We start from the raw sequence: 16947 nt of genomic DNA on the forward strand, positions 1-16947 counted from the left end.
GTGCTTTTGGTGTGGTATTCTATTGTATGCTTTTGACTTCACTGAGTGACTGATTTGTTGCAAATACTCTCAAACGTCTGAAAATTCCAAGGCGTTTTCCAATAAAGTAGGGGGTTTGCATAGATGGTGGACCAGGACCACCATCATTTTTTTCATTTTTGTCCTGTTTTTAAGGAGGAATCATGTCTGTTAGATTAGAACACTTTTCCTCTAGGTTGTCACAACGGACAGAGGAATTTTCAGCATCTCATTTCTTTTTTTTTTCTACTATAACTTTTATTACGGAAAACATTGAACACACATAAGCATAGAAAGAATAGTATAATGAATTCATGAGTCCTATTATTCGGCACTTAAAAATATACCCCAAATTTCCCAATTCTGTTTCATCTATTTATTCCTTTATTCTTTTTCTTTCTTTTTCTTTTTTTATTGGAATGTTTCTACAGAAATCCAAGCTATTGTATACTTTCATCCTAAATACTTCAGTATTCAACAGCTCATTTCTGATCTTCAGCCCAGAAATGCTATAAAGAGGTAGTTATAATTCAGTTTTCCCAAGTTAGCATTTCCTGCCTCTTGGGTCTCCAGATTATTGGGCTGCTTTGGGTCCTGAAAAGGGAAATGGGAAGAAAAAAGGGGACGGACATCACTGAATGTCCCCTAGCAAGTGAAACCTTGCTTTCAGGCAGCTGTGGCTAGAAAGACTTTAATAATCAGTGTGCATATACCGGGCCGGTGGGGGGTGGGGGGAATGGTTCATGTTTTAGAAATTTTACTGTTTCTAAGGAGGCAGCCAGTCGATTTTCCATTTCAACCACCCGTACATGCAGCACTCAAATCTTGCAGAGAGGCAACCAGCAACTATTGTTTAAAAACGTTTTAAAAATAATTCGGATTACTCTTTTTCTCCGCTGAGTCTGTGTACAGAATGACAGGGACCAATATTCATCTCCTTTTTCAATAAACCTCAGGGAGACACATGAAAGAACCTAGAAATGCATTCCTTAGAAGGACTTCGTGCAGTAATTTTAAATAATTTATACGCACACGTACATATATATCCCCCGCGTGCATTTCTTTCCCCCTTTTTACTTGTGTAAAATCAGTAGCTACAATAACTGAAATCCACTTCCTCAGACTGTGACATTTCAGCAGGTCTTTCACGGAGAAGTCAGAAAGTCTGGAGCCGCACAAGCTGTCCCTCTAGGCCACCGACTCACACAGCTACTGCCCAGCGCCTCGCCAAGCGCGCTCAAGTAAAAGTTGCCCATCTAATTAGCCCGGGTCTGAATTTGCACGAGTGGGGTAGACACGATGTGCTACGGAGGCCAATGCCCTGAAACCGTGGCCGCGATCTGCTCTCTCCTCCACACCGCCCTACACCCCCTCGTTCTTTCTCTAGGATTTCTATTTCAGGGATGGCAGCTACTCAGGCAACCCCTGGGATACTAAGAGTTTCTCCTTGAAACGCTTTCTGATTTCGTCTTCTGCAATCCAGCTGGCGAGAAGTGCGACAGGACTCCCGGGCCCTCTCCACGGCCATCCGCCACCACTCCGCAGGGGTGGCCTGGGTGCTCCGGAGAGGGGCGGGTGGATGAAAAGATACCCCACGGACACACCTACTCTCTGCGGACTGCGTGGTGCGGGCTTTGTCCCCTCGCCCTTCCGCGCGGGCCTCGCACTCCCTTTTCTGGCCGGCAGGTGGCGCGGTTGGTTCACGATGAGCTGCCGCCGGAGAGGGAAAGGCGCTTCCATCTCCCCGCGGTCGCCTTCCCACTGGGACCAAGGCCCGGGAGGAGAACCCGGTCCTACCCCGTGGGGAGCCAGAAGAGGGGCGGTTTGGGAGGAGGGAAGGAGGGAGACCTCCTCAGGAATCAGGGCGTCTTCAAACGTCCGGAGAAATTCACCGAGTCACGTCGGGGGCCGCGCCCCGGGCCGCCTGCTGCGTTGCGGTCTCTGGGCAGCGCTCAGTTGGCTGCGCCCGCGTCCGGGGCATCGGGGGACAAACCAGGGCCCAGTGCTGCCTGGGCCCCCAGGAGGCCCACAGTGACACCCGCAGCACCTCGGCGGGGGCGGCTGCGCGGATTTCTGCGGGTCCTGTCGCTCACCACCGTCTCCTGGGGCGGCGAGAGCTGTCCGGACCAGCGCAGGGGAGCGACGGGAGCGCAGGGCGGCAGCAACGGCTCCGGGCATCCCCCGAGCTCGGGTTTGCAGCAGGTCCCCGCACTTCCACTTCAGCTCTTCGCTTCTACCCCCGGGGCCCCGAACTTGCTAGGCCCGGTTCCAGGGACTCCCCACGGGGAACACACAGTTGGTTCCCGGCAGCCAAGGCCATCTCTGGGCGCTTGCCGGGGTGGGGAGTCCTGTCCCGGGGCCGCGGAGGTGGAAGCGCCTTTCCCTCCACGGCTGAGAGCGGAGATGGGGCCTGCGGGGGCTTCTCCGTTGCTAGAAAGTCTTTCGTTCAGTCTCTGGAGACGGGCCGAGGGCTGCACTCGACGTTGGGGACTGATTAGGTACCGCTCTCCAGGCAGCTGGGAGCCTGGGAAGAAAAGCAGTAATCAAGCCACAAAACTCTCCCCAAAGAGCATTTCATATGGAGATGCACCACAAAGACACAAAACGGGGCCAGGGGCCAGGTAGCAGAGAGTGGCCGCGGCCGCGCGCAGGAGTGAACGTGTAGCCCGAGTCGGGGCGCGCGGGACGCCAACACTTCGACCCTCAGAAAAGAGCAACAGCAAAGAGGCAGGTCAACTTGATACTTTTTTTTTATTGCAATAAAAGAGCATTTTCCTCCATCTCAAACCGCCCGAGGCGTAAAGAGGGGGTTCCCAACCTTTCCTCGGACTTCCCCCAACCAATTCAGAGTCTTTCGAAGCTCCTTCCGCCGTCCAGGGGCTGGACCGCTGAGATGCGATCAGGGGACCCGCTGCCTCACTCCAGCAGGGGAGGGACGCGGCAGAACTCGCCCCCTTAATCCCGGGGAGACCAAGCGCCCAGCCGAGCCCAGAGGGGGCGGGGCATCGGGGCGGGCTCTGGTCATCGGGGGCGGGGCCAGGCCACCCTTTCTGCGCTACTATTGGCTGCGGGCCCCGGACTGGCGGGTGCACGTCACGGGCCGGGCCCACCCCCTTGGCAATGTCTTCAGCCTGCTGCACTCCTAACTTAAGCATTTATTCCACTGGGATAGAAGCGGCAGGAGCAGCGTTAGCACCGGCGAACCATGGCTGGGATTTTTTATTTCCTCCTCTTTTCGTTTCTGTTTGGGATTTGCGACGCTGTCACCGGTTCCAGGGTGTATCCCGCGAATGAAGGTAAGAATGGGGCGGCCTTTCTGCGGTGTGGGACAGAGAGGCGAAGATCGGCGGGTGAATGGTCCCCGGGAGCGCGAGGCCGGAGGGTGCAGGGGGATCCCGGCGCGAGCGGTCGCCTTGATTCCGGAGCAAGGGGGCTGGGGCGAGGGGAACCGCGAAGGGAAGGCGGGGAGCGGCCGGGCAGCCTGCCTCGGGGAGGTGACCTGTGCGTGTGGCGAGGTTGCCCAAGTTTGTAGCGAAAGGACAAAGTTTATCGGCATCCACCGGCGAGGGCAGCCCGAGGTGCCCCGAGAGGATGCACGGGAGACAACGCCAAGAAAACAAATAAATAAATAAATTTTGTGGACCTATTTCTACCCCCACTTACCCACTCAGCCCAGGTAGAGGGGGAACGGAAGCCTGGAGCTAGCTCCTTGAGGGTATGGTGTGCTCTCGGGTTCTTGCGAAAGCCTTGCGAGCTCTGGTTTCTGCAAAGTTTCCCGAGCCCTGCGCTTCCCGGGACCTGGCTGCCGGGCTTCCGCCGCGCAGCGGTCGTGGCGCCGCTCGCCGGTCGCTGGTGACCTGATTGCTAGCACCCGGCGTCAGACACCTTTCTCCCCGCCGGGCCCCGCGCCGTCGGGGTGCGATTGCTGGCCTAGGGGACCCCAAGCTCCTCATGTCACCCCGCAGACCTTGGGAACCCGCCGGCAAGCTGAACGTACTCGAGTTTTAGCTTTTTGCCCCTAGAACTGTACACCGGGTTAGTTTGGAGGGAACGTGCCGGACCAACTGGATCAGTGTGGGTGCTCATTTTTATGCACGTCTGTTTGGACGTGCTGGAGGGCTCTGTGTGTGTGTCTGTGTGTGTGTCTGTGTGTGTGTCTGTGTCTGTGTCGGGGAGATGGGGGTTGATCATTTAGCTTCTGATGATCTCAGAGAAAGGCTAGTTGCGTGTGCGTGTGTGTATGCGCGCGCACGCATATGGGTGTCTGTGGGTGCGCGGGTGCCCGCGTCGACGCGGACAATTGTGTGCCTGTGCTCGAGTGCCCCGATTGTGTGCGCGTATGTTCCGGCGATGCTCGCGCTCGAGCCTGCGCGCAACTGGCTCGCCGACTCCGTCACCTCCCCACCCTCCTCCATCCATCCATCCGTCCGTCCGTCCGTCCGTCCGTCCGTCCATCCATCCATCCGTCCATCCACCTCTCCAGGATCCGTGCATCCATCCCCCTACAATCTATCATTTTCCCTGTTCCGAAGGAGGGAGCCAAAAACCAACTTAGCCTTGGCTGGGCAGGCGGTACCAAGAGCTCGCCAGACGCAAGCTCCCAGAGATTCACACACCTGCCGGCAGACAAGGCTTGGGAGGAAAGAGGCGCTCTGTCACCCTTTCGATCTCCTCTCTCCTACCGACGTGGGCCATCTCGGTCCCTGCTGCCCCTCGGTCCCCGGGGTCGTTCCTCTGAGCGGGATCGTGGATCCCCCGTTCTCCTGACTACTTCGCACTCTTGTTAGGACGTCCCCAAGACCTCTCTGCACCAAACGCAGAGATTTTTTTCCTTTTTTCCCCTTGTTTTTTCTTTTGGGAGCAAAACTTGGGAGCCCTAGACAAAAAAGGCGCTGATGGAGCTGTAGGCTGATGTAGAAAGGAGGGGGGTCACCCCCTCTCCGACCTGTCCTCCCTCTTAAAAATTAATTCATTTTGTTGCTTTTTATTCCCATCACGTTTTCTTTTCTCCCTTTTACCCTCCCTTTCTACTCCCTTCCTTTTTTTGTAAATTGGGTCTTATTGTTCCCTTTGTGTCCCTAATCCACCTTACATAAATCCAAATGGATGTAGCGGGCTTTTCTCTAGGGACCGAGAGGAGAGAAGGAGGAGGGGGGGCGCAACTCCGGGCGGGAGCGACCCAGGGAAGGCTCTACATTTTAAAATAATTAACAGACGCTAGGAATTCAGGCTTCTCGGGAAAATCAGGAGAAAGAGGCTCATTTTTAACTACTTTGACGTCGGGGTGAAATGAGAGGAGAGGTGGGCAGAATTCAGGGGCCGGGGGGCGAGACTGAGAGTTGGGGTGCGCAGGAGCCAAGGATGAAGGTTTCCCATTTCCCACCCCTCCCCCCGCCTGAAGAGCCAGCCTCCCTGATCAAATTAATAACCCAGTGGTTCCTTTGAGTTGGGCCTTTCGACCCCCAGGCCTGCAGATCTCGGTGGGAAAGACGATGTGGAGAGTTTAGGAATTCATTGCGTCGTTTTCAATGTTCTCGGTGCCTAGGTCTGTTCCAGCGTGGGCGGGGTGCGACCGCTGTATAGCCGCCCTCCCGGTCCCCCCAAGCTTGGGTGCATACTCTTAGGTGTAGCACAAGCATACTAAATCTATTAGGCAGTCCTCCACAACTAAAATTTAAACCAGTGATTTCCTCTTGGGGGAAGGAGTCTCCGATTGTCTTCAAAAAGGCCAAAGAGAATACTTAAGTGTATTTGCATTCTAATTCCACACGTCTGCCATTTCCCCCTTCTGAAACTTTGATATTTAAAAAAGCGGCGGATACCACATCCAGGGCCTATTTATTTGGTGGTGGAGGAAAAAAAAAAAAGAAAAAAAGGTAGGGGAGAGAGCCTTTTCATGACCTTTTTGAGTACTCTCTGATAGAATTCACTTGTGGCTCTGTCACCATGATGATGAGTTATGCGGTCATCTGAAACTTGCAAAAACAAATAACTCTAGTAGATACCAGACAGAGATGAATGCAGATTTTGCTTGGGAGTGTAACTGCCCTACGTAGATATATTTATTTTTTGAATTGTACTTGAGATTCTCAATTCATCCTTTTTAGAAAAAGAATCAACTGAGTCCTGGGATGGAATTTTAAATGCTAAGCAAGTTAAATAAATAAGAACCTGCAGATTTGAAGAGGGGAGAAGATCGAGTGAGTAATGATTATTTACATAAGTGAGACCGGGTTTAGGTTTTGATCAGAGTTGGATATGCACACCCTCGGCACATATGGAAACGCTCAGGCAAATGGTTTTTCGTAGTATTGGCTTTTTGCAATTGGAAATTAATCTATTTTTCTTTGTTTTTTTGCAGTTACCTTACTGGATTCCAGATCTGTTCAGGGAGAACTTGGGTGGATAGCAAGCCCTCTGGAAGGAGGGGTAAGTTCCGAATTGCTCTCTGATCCACAGGGTAAAAAGGAGTGATTAGCAACTTTCTGAGAGTCCTAATGGCGTGATTCTTGTTGATTGTGGCCGGGGGTCAGATTTCCGCCATGGCCTATGAAGTGAATTATGCTTTGTTGGAGAAATCCTATACTCCCTTTGGATAGCTCTGTCATGGAAGAACTGGAATCCAAAAGGGCAAAAAGGGGTTTCAGAACTAGGAGATTGGTGGAGGCATTGCCTTAGATGCCTATTTAAGACTAAAACACCAACAAGAAATATGATCTGGGGACCAAATTAGAATTTATGCCTATTGCTGTGATAGCCATGAAGTCCTGACAGGGTTAATTTTAGAGCAATTGTTCTATTTCCAGAGGAGGAAAATGAATAAATAAAAATACCAGGGAGAGAACATTTCTAATTGTACCAGGAGAAGGAGAAGGTTTAGTTCTGTGTGTGAGCAGCGGGGGCTCTGTAACTTGCTATGACAATCTTAAATCAGCTGCTTTTCACTTGCACGCTGAGAGAAAGCCTTACGAACTTGTATCAAGGGCAACATCTATGCAGGAAAAAAAAAAAAAAAAAAGCCCCAAGTTTGGCATTGTTGTTACTAAATGTGAAAGTTAAAGTATTTGGAATCTTGGATCTTTGGAGATTGGGGAGGCTGGATTATAGAGTATGAGAGAGTGCGTCACTGTTCCTTTCTTCTTGAATTTGCCATGAGAATAGAATTAGGTTAATAGCCACATTCTCCTACCCCATCCTCCCCCCTTAATAATAGGTCAGAATGAATCAGCTCTGGAAAGAAATCAGTACAATGTGTAACTCTGGCATCTGCCAGATTGAAACTCTCAAATCCTTTAAAAATCAAGCATATCATCCTACCTTTACAGGCTTGATAGTCTCTATGACTGAGTCATTCGATTAAAAGCAATGGGGGTGAAAGATTAGGAGTCTTTATCAGGCAAAAATTGTAATGCCAGCACCCAGTATGACACTTCACACCTGGCCATTGAATAAACAATAAAGGATTGAAAAAAATAAAGATTCATAGAAACTGTTATAGAAGATGGGCTTCAAAAATAAGACAAGGCAAGGATGGAAAATTTTAGGCTTTTTCCAAAGCAAGTCTTGTCATCCATTTGAAATAAAATGGAGATTGTCCTGCCTTCCTGTTTTTCTGCCTGAACTTGACTGCAGTTGGTTGGGTCTCTGCTGAAAAATTCTAGTCTGCCCTCAAAACCATTTTTTTTTAAAGGGAGAGAGAGTGATTGGCAGGTCTCTGGCAGTGTAGACAGGCTGTATTCACCGCTGATTGCAGGCAATTGCCCTCATCCTTTGAATGCGAAGAAAGGTACAGCTTTATCTTGTGAGAGTCAGACTCTTGTTAATCCTATACCCTGGAAAGGTCATTGATTCAAGGAGGCTTTCCCATGCTACACCAGAGGTATTGCTCTGTAGGCTGAATGTATTCCAACTGCTGGCAAAACTGAGGATGGAAGGTATCAGTACTTGCATTAAAAAAATTAATGAGCCTTATTTTTCTTACTGGCTGTTCCCAAGTTTGAAGAGAGGATACATCTAGTATGATTTTGGACCTGACTTGTTACACTAAATATACATGTGACCTATTGAAAAGCAAGGAGTAACACATTTTCAAGTACAGTTCATGGTCTATCTAGTTTCTGGGAAGCTTTTATTGCAACTTAATATGCTACAGACATCTCCCTCCCCCCACCCCAGCTCCTAGAGAACTGTTGAAAGAGCACCTGGCCACTTTTTCTAGACACAAAACTTCTTTTGGTTGTCTCCATGTCCCTTAAAAAAAAAAAAAAAATACTGTTCATAGCTGACTGTACGCAACCCAGAACCTTTTATGGGCAGAATGTGGACTTCTGAATATAGAATGTACTCCTTCCCTTTCCTTAAATACCATGTGTGTAATGTTTTAAATATTATTATGAAACATAAGAAATGAAATTTTATTTGTGTATAATAGAATTAGTCCTTCCAAAATACATAGTAGCCATTGAGAAATTGTGCCAAATTATAAAGTTTAATTAATTTCTAGATTTTGTAATAAAGAAGACTTTTTTGGGCCTAGAATGAAGGGGTAAATTGGATATCTAACAAGTAGGGGGTGGATTGGCTTTAAAAAAGTCTTTCTGAGTGTAAAAGCATATTTGAATCTTTTGATTATTCTGAAATCTCTACTTATTGTTAGAACAGTTCACATCTTTCTTGGCTGGAAATTTGAGATTATAATTTTGACCAATAATGACATATATTTGTTTGTTGTTGTTGTTATTTTTAAAAAGAAAAAGAAACCTTATTTGACAATACCACCAGGTCAAAAATGAATTGTGCTCACTGTTCTTTCATTTTTCCATCAGAACAGCTAAGCAGAACATGAAAATAATGGAAAGTGATGGTTTCTGATGGCAACATTGTAGCAAAAACCTAATTTCTTGGCAGTGTTCATTTAAAGGCGTATACTGAGTTTCTGACACTGATTGTAAAATGCAAAACTAAGGGGAGAGTTGTCGTTGTTCTGCTGAATTGATCAATGTGTTTAGACAATTAAGTTCGGCCTGGAAAATTCGAATTAGACCTGAATTATGTGTATGAACTGTGGAGATATCCCTATGTGCTTTCATTTACATTGATAAATGTGTTTTTCCGTATTTCCTTTGTTCTGAGATGAGAAGCATGCTGAGTAGGTTTTTTGAAGGTGGGGATCTATTTTTGGATTTACATGAATTTCCCCCAAATAAGTAAATTACTGGTGATTTATTGCTTAGTGGATAAAAAGAAATTTTAATCACCACAGGGCACTTAACTCTCCCAGTTCTAAAACTTTCGTAATGGTGGCAGATGAAAGGGATACAGAATTTTATGCATTATGGCCCTTCACATAGTAACATTTCCATCCATTAATAGTTTTCCAATGCACAGATGGGAAACCTGTTAAAAGATATGTTATGATTCTATGTACTTCATTGGCTTGAATGGAGCTTTAAGTATAGCTATTATAGAATACGAATTTTTTTTAAACTACGTTTTTTCTTCTAATTATATTCATGTGTTAGATACTTAAGCTGATTTATACCAGATCTATATAAAGGCATTACTGTAGATATTAATGAAGAATTGGAGGGCGCCTATCAGTCTGGTAGGAGCCCCAAATTAATCTTGCTGCTTTTAGGATTATTTTAAAAGCCACAGCGAGAATGAAACTACAACGCTAGTCACAGTGAATTTTGCTGAACTCAGATTATCCCACTATGAGAATCTCTATGTTAGGAAGTAGATTGAAAGAAAACCCTACTGTCCTTCTTTAATTTTCTTGGGCTTTCACTCATAAATACCACTTACTATTTTATTCTCAATATCCACAGACTATTTAGAAGCAATGCACGTGTGCATTTGTGTTTACTTTGTTTTAAAAATAAGAACAGTATACAAACTTTTTGACTGAATACATGTTCTTGAAAAGTGTTCTACCATTATAAATGACAGTGTATTTGAGAAATCCAACCATAAAGTTTACTCTCTATCTTCCCAGGATTACCAAAACCAGAATGGTGAGATTTTCTTTACCCCTTTAAAGAGTAGTGGCATCGCCAAAAAAAAAAAAAAATAGACATTTTTTTTTTAGGTATTAGAGAGCAAAGTTCTGACAGGAGCGCCACTCATTGACTGATAATTGTCTTCCTTTGGCAGACTCTGCACTTCCTGCTCTTAATTTGCAGGTCTCTGCTCAGTTGTTGAAACAATACACATCCTAGTTTTTTCATTTATGAGTAAGTTTGAACTGTTGTCACTTGAAATTGTAGCAGTTGTAATAGGTGAATTTGAGGTTGTTAGACCACCACGAACGAGCAACTGCTGAGAACTCAAAAGCAACCAATCCAGCAAAACCTCTGGATCTGAGGCAAAAGAGTGAAAATTAAAATACTTTCCCAATATAATATCATCTTGGTGAGGAATTAGTGCTAGGTAGCTTTCTTTCTTATTGCAACAAAAATCATCTCTGTCCTATGAGGGTAAAATAGAACTGATAAATCACTGTATGATGAAATTTTTGTAATCGATACATTTCCTTTGGATCCTTGCAGTGGGAGGAAGTGAGTATTATGGATGAAAAAAATACGCCAATCCGAACCTACCAAGTGTGCAACGTGATGGAGCCCAGCCAGAATAATTGGCTGCGAACTGATTGGATCCCCCGAGAAGGGGCTCAGAGGGTGTACATTGAGATCAAGTTCACCTTGAGGGACTGCAACAGTCTTCCGGGTGTCATGGGCACTTGCAAGGAGACGTTTAACCTGTACTACTATGAATCAGACAACGACAAGGAGCGTTTCATCCGAGAGAGCCAGTTTGCCAAAATTGACACCATCGCTGCCGACGAGAGCTTCACCCAGGTGGACATTGGCGACCGAATCATGAAGCTGAACACGGAAATCCGGGATGTAGGGCCACTGAGCAAAAAGGGGTTCTATCTGGCGTTTCAGGATGTAGGGGCCTGCATCGCCTTGGTTTCGGTCCGAGTGTTCTACAAGAAGTGTCCGCTCACCGTTCGCAATCTGGCTCAGTTTCCAGACACCATCACAGGGGCCGATACGTCTTCCCTGGTGGAAGTTCGAGGCTCCTGTGTCAATAACTCAGAAGAGAAGGATGTGCCAAAAATGTACTGCGGGGCAGATGGTGAATGGCTGGTACCCATTGGCAACTGCCTATGCCATGCCGGGCATGAAGAGCGGAATGGAGAATGCCAAGGTAAGGAGAGCCATCTTGTACTTTTCATTAGGGCTTAGTGCACATAATTGAATCAGAGATGAGACTAAATGGAGTAAAGCCAGTAATTAGCAGCCCCTGTGGGATGTGGTGGGACAGAGGGGTCTAATGAGTAAGTGCTACAGCTCCAGGTGGCAAAGCTAAGACGATTCTAATACTGACAAAATAAATGGTGCTGCTGTAATCAGCAGAAGGCCAGACACATTTGCTCACAGGCACTCAGATCTGCACCGGCTTGATGTGCCCTCTGAGATGTAAATGAACAAGCTGAAGAAAGGCCTTGATTGATCCTTACTTAAAGAGGGTCGACACATTTTCGAACCATGGTTCTCCTGTCGGTAAACATCTCTCCTCGTATGGATGTGTACATGAATGATTTAAATGTGGAATTAGGATTTGTTGTTCCAGTTTCCTCCTGCTGATTAAAATTGAGCTGTGTGAGGAAAGTCCAGTTTTTCCTGCCTTGTGGACCAGTGTAGACATGGCCCAGCGAAGTGGAGTGACAAGGTTTCAAGTGCCTTATGTTTCCACTGAGCGCCCATTGATAGGGTTTCCAAGTGAAATGAATCTTGATGAAAGACCTTGATTTCCCTGAGGATGTGATAAAGAGCTAGGAAGAGTCTTATTCGATCTGTGGTCAGAGGCAATAGTAAACTGTAATCCATTTTGATTATTGAGTTTCTGAAGAAATCCAGATTTTTTTTATCATGTTAATTACTATTTATCATATTACTAAGGTGACTTTTTTTTTTTTTTTTCCTCTCACCTACAGTTCTGTGTCTGCAATTCCCTCTTCCCTTATTTCGCCTTTCTGGGGAGTTTGCAAACTTGTTTTCTTTATAGCAGCTTTGTGTTTGAGGAAGGGCTGGGAGGTAATCCACATTTATATGGATTGCTCATGTCATGTGTGGATTAAGGCTTAAAAAAAAAGCAGCTATTCCAAGATTTTTATTTTTGCTTGGTATTTACTTTCAGTGGTTATTAATAGTCTGCTGCTGCCAGTCTTATTATGATTACTACTAAAGCGTGTAACTCTTGGTCCCACCTCTGGAACAGATCAGATTAATCTTTTCTCAGGGTGATTGTTGAACTGTAGACTACATTGCCACATGGTTCATCTGATTTGGCGATTAAAGAGCCCGAAATAACTGACTGCCGAACAATTTGTCTGGCATTTCAACCATCTTAATGACAGGGTGGGATTAACTATGGAGCAATCCACTTGACTGATTGGAAATCAACAGTTATAACCTAAAGAAAGTTGCATGTGGAGTAGTTTGGTGTCATAGAGTTATGCATTTCTCCTTTCAGAGTTCATAAGTGTCATTCTTGATCTGCTATAGTTATTTCTAGGCATAGCTAACAATGACTGTCTTTTAATTGCATTGAAAAGTAAAACAGAATAAAGGCTGGCAACCTTTTCTGTTGACCTGGAGTCAAAAGGTAGACTTGTGAACTTGAAAATTTAAAGGTTGGAATTTCAAGGTTTTTTTTGTTTTGTTTTGTTTTTACAAAGGTTGATTTCTTGCCATTTTGTTAACTCTTGACTTGGCAACTACTAGGTAAGCTGTACCAAATGGAAACCCTGAAGTAGATTCTGGTATTAACATTAGAAAATATGTGAGTGCATTGTTACTGGCACTGAAATTACAATCATCATAGCAGGAAGAGTGAAATGAATAGGGCAGTGACCTTGCATCACATTTGAGAGTAAATGATTCTGCCTTTTTTGATTTTTGTAAGACAGGACTTGCACATCTTTACATTTCAAGATTCTTACATATATTTAAAAACACACACACACGTTGTCTTCCATTTCTTGCTCAAATGTTCATGCTTCTGGCATTAGTACATTTCTCTGTATCTAACGTCATTGATTTCCAATTGTCACAGAGCCCAGTAACTCATACATTGCTGCACCGTGAGACTCCTTGACATTTTTACAACCCAAATTAGAAGGAAAAGAGAAAAAGATGGAGGGGGAAGTGAATGTAAAGGCAATTGAACATGGTAGTGGTTGGCTTTATGGAAATAACCTTGGGAATCCAGTTCATCATCATATGGTCCATGGAAAGGGTGAGGCTTCATGATTTAGGTCCAGTCCATTTCTGAGCAAACTGTCCCTAACACAAGGCGAGATATTTAATGGAAGGGGAAGGTTGATTAAGCTTTTTGAGAATCTTTGTTCTCTGCACTCTTGCTACCCAGGTATTTTCTTTGCTACTTGTAAAATGATTAAATCTTTCAAGAAGACACTTTTTGCACAAAACCTTGCACTTTGCTTGTATTTAAGACTACCAGGTAAGAATCTCTGATGAATTTAGGGAGGAAGAAAAAACTTGAATGACAAGAATTCTTAAATTCCAAATTTGAGTGAGAATTTTTAGGGATAACTCAAGACTGTAAACATATTAAGAGTAATGAAAATGGTTTCCTCCATCCGTGCCATCATTACTGGAGTATCAGGATTATCTAGGAAGAGCAGAAAGAACATCGACACAAGGAAATGTGTCTCAGTTTGGTCACTTAGCTGCAAGACCTTGAGCATGTTTCTTAAGCCCTCTGAGCCTTGGTTTGTTCATCTATAAAATGGGTTGATAATAATTGTACTTAGCTTAGAGACTTGCTATGAGGACATAGTGATGTAAAATTGGTAAAAATCACCTTTTAGATCATAAAGCATTAATCTGATGTTAATGCTAACATTTCCTTTATCACTCAGCTCTTACCAAGGTCATAGCTGTTGAATTTTAAGGGTGTCGAGTTAAAATGGTAAAAGGGAAGTCCATCTTCCAACCACTCTTAGAAGTCAAGGACAAAGATAGGAAGCATTGCCTTTGCCCTAACAAAGAATAACATTCATTTGAAAATGATATTTGGAGAGTGTCATTTTTTTCCCCTCCCCTACAGGAAAGAGAACGTTCTTCTGAGTGAAAGAAAAGTGATTTGGAAGTGGGACAAGAAAGACCAGGGCGGAAAGGGAGCTTAAGAAAGGATATAAAGGAGAATGGGCAAGTCTTCAGAACTCTGGCAGCAGGTTCCTCCCCAATTGTCTTTTCAATGGGTCTGCTGTGGCAGGACAAATAGAAGAACAGGTGAAAGGTCACTGACTTCCTCATCCATCTTCCTTGGGGTCTGGGAGGTCAGAGTGAAGATTGATTAAGATCTTAAATGTTTGACAAAAGATCCTTGGGCAAAAATGGCCAGGGCGGGTGGGGGCCTGGGGTGTGCTGTTGTTTGCATCTAACCCTGGTCATCGGGCCAGAGTCCTCAAGGGACCTTGGGGACAGGACTACACTTCCTCTTGGAGTTCTTACCTCCAAGCAGTACATGCAAATGCAGACGGAGGTGAGGAGCCGCGTCAAAAGTGTCAAGAGCGGCAGGGTGATGGCGGGCATGCCCTCTGAAGCAGCTGCAAGTTCATTCTGCTCTGGAATACCATTTTCTGAAATGATTTGGCTCAGTCTCAGCAGGACAAAAAAGAGTGTAGCCACTCATCTGTCTTCTCCAGGAGAATGTCTGCCTGGTGTTGGCAGTAGTTTGAACTTGCCTAGTGATTGGGTGCAGCGGATAAGTAACTGTTCTAGTTAGTAGGAAAAAGGAAACAAAATCCTCCTCAGACATGTCCCCCCCTCCCCCTACACATACCCCCTCCCCCCCCAGGAGGGAATGTTCCAGATGTTTTACAGGGTTGTTTTATTACCTCAGAAATATTAAGCAGGAGGAAGAGAGGAAAAGATTCTTTATTAACGTATTTTTTTGCTTAATTAAAGAGCTGAAAAATGAAAGGGAAGTCACAGATTTACTCTTTGTGAAAGATTAATAAGCAATATTTTCAGAGAGCATGGGTAAAAATAATACTAATGAAAAGAGAACATTCTTCTGGAGTCACTTAAGGCCAAATAATCGCAACTGTGACAAAATTAAGCTAGGTAGGAATTAAACCTTGCTTAAATACGTAATTTTGCTGTAAATTGTTTGGGGTCCTATATATCTAGGACCTATATTATATATCATTACATATATGATGCCTTCATATCAGCAAAAGGTATCTTATTAAAAGCTCTTTTGAGAAAGAACGATAGAGAAATGCTTTGATGGCTGTAAAATAGAAATATTTCATATTTGTGCTCTGAAAAGAGGGAGAGGGCTGTGTTTAAACAAAAATTATTACTTTGTTTTCCTAATATATTATAGAAGGACCATAGGAGAACGCAGTACTGGAAAGGAAGCGTTTAAAATATAGTTCAGGGAGATACTGTTATATCCTTTCCACTTCTGAAATTTTTTTTCTACCTTTGAATCATGTCTTTAAGAATCAATTGCTTAAGTCACATGGCTGCTTTTATCTCTGGCTTTGAAGCATGGCTGTGATCATTGAAAGACATGATTCTTTACATCTGAGAAGAGCAGGGTTTAATTATTGTCCTTTTTCTGTTATACTTTTTTATTTTCCCTTCTACGTGTGACCAGGCTTCTTTTGTGAGTGTGAATCAGGCAATGGTCTCTATTTTGGATTCACCAAAGCACCACGTAGGAATTACCTCAGTTAGGGATTTTTGAATCCGGTATTTAAGATTTGATGATTTATTTTAATCTGACTGAACTTCCTTGTACTTTTCAAAAAGGAATTAAGACATAATTATTCTGTTAAGACTTGAGTCTTTAGGAGAAAGACAGATTAAATGGCTTTTCAGTTACTACAGCATGAAACAGAGGTGGTCATGATACATGTTTGACTTTCACATCATTGAATTTTAATACTTAGGTTTTTTGGGGGCAATTTTTTTTGCATTTAATTAATGAATTTAACATTACCAAAGAACTGTATGCTTCAAACTCTTTTACTCCAACTTATTTCTGAGTTACCACTCTTTATGATTTGGCAGATAATGCAAATATATCTATATTCATGTATTTTAAAAAATTATAGATATGGAATCACCGTCTTGTCATCTTGTTTTTAAGATGCTTGACTATTTGTCATGGACATCATTCCATATTAGAGAATATAACTTTTTTTCATCCTTCATAATTGATAATTAATATCCTGTAGTATGACTATATCATACTTTAATTTTTTTCCCTGTTGGTTTATAGTTAGGGTGTCTTAGTTTTTCCTGGTAATATTTTTAAACAAATACTTTAATTTGTAAATCATACATGTACATTTTTTAAAAAATTGGATTAACCTTGCTTTGTTATTTTTTTGGCTTTATCTTGGAGAAGTGAATTTAGTAAAACTTCTTGACCATGAACATGTATGTGGAGGTCAGTCTAGGATAACCAGACAAGTAACACCACTGACAATTAAGGAACATAGTGGAGTCTCATTAAATGTTCATTGAATGAATGAATAAATAAATGCATAAGGTATTGTGGCCTGTTTCATATTAAACATTTATTTGGTGGAGTAATGTTTCATGGAGTCAACATGATATATCAGAATCTTTGCATGTGACTCATGTATTAATGAGGTCCTTTTTTGTAATTCCTACTTCAGTTGGGTCTTAACTATTTTCATCATGTTTATGAACCATCTCTACGATCTGAATGTTCAAAAATCTCTGCATCCCATGAGTTAACATAGTTACTAGCACAAAATGGCTAAGACCTGCCTTTGAAGTTTGAGACTTGAGTTTAGTTTCCAGGTGTGCTGCTTTACCAGGTGTGCAATCATGGTCACTAACTTAACCT

At 44.0% G+C, this 16947-nt stretch overlaps 1 protein-coding gene across 2 annotated transcripts in view; it reads left to right on the top strand.

The window, feature by feature from the left end:
- The first annotated feature begins 3189 nt into the window (after positions 1-3189).
- EPHA4 (EPH receptor A4) overlaps positions 3190-16947 on the top strand; it is a 135161-nt gene continuing 121403 nt past the window's right edge. For both annotated transcript variants that reach the window (XM_068544353.1, XM_068544354.1), the window contains exons 1-3: positions 3190-3314; positions 6380-6447; positions 10569-11232. In XM_068544353.1, coding sequence (XP_068400454.1) covers positions 3224-3314; positions 6380-6447; positions 10569-11232 — 823 coding nt within the window. In that variant the 5' untranslated portion in view covers positions 3190-3223. The remainder of the gene's footprint in view (positions 3315-6379; positions 6448-10568; positions 11233-16947) is intronic.

The sequence above is a fragment of the Eschrichtius robustus genome, chromosome 5 (genome assembly GCF_028021215.1).
Source record: "Eschrichtius robustus isolate mEscRob2 chromosome 5, mEscRob2.pri, whole genome shotgun sequence".
In the NCBI taxonomy this organism is placed as follows: domain Eukaryota; kingdom Metazoa; phylum Chordata; class Mammalia; order Artiodactyla; family Eschrichtiidae; genus Eschrichtius; species Eschrichtius robustus.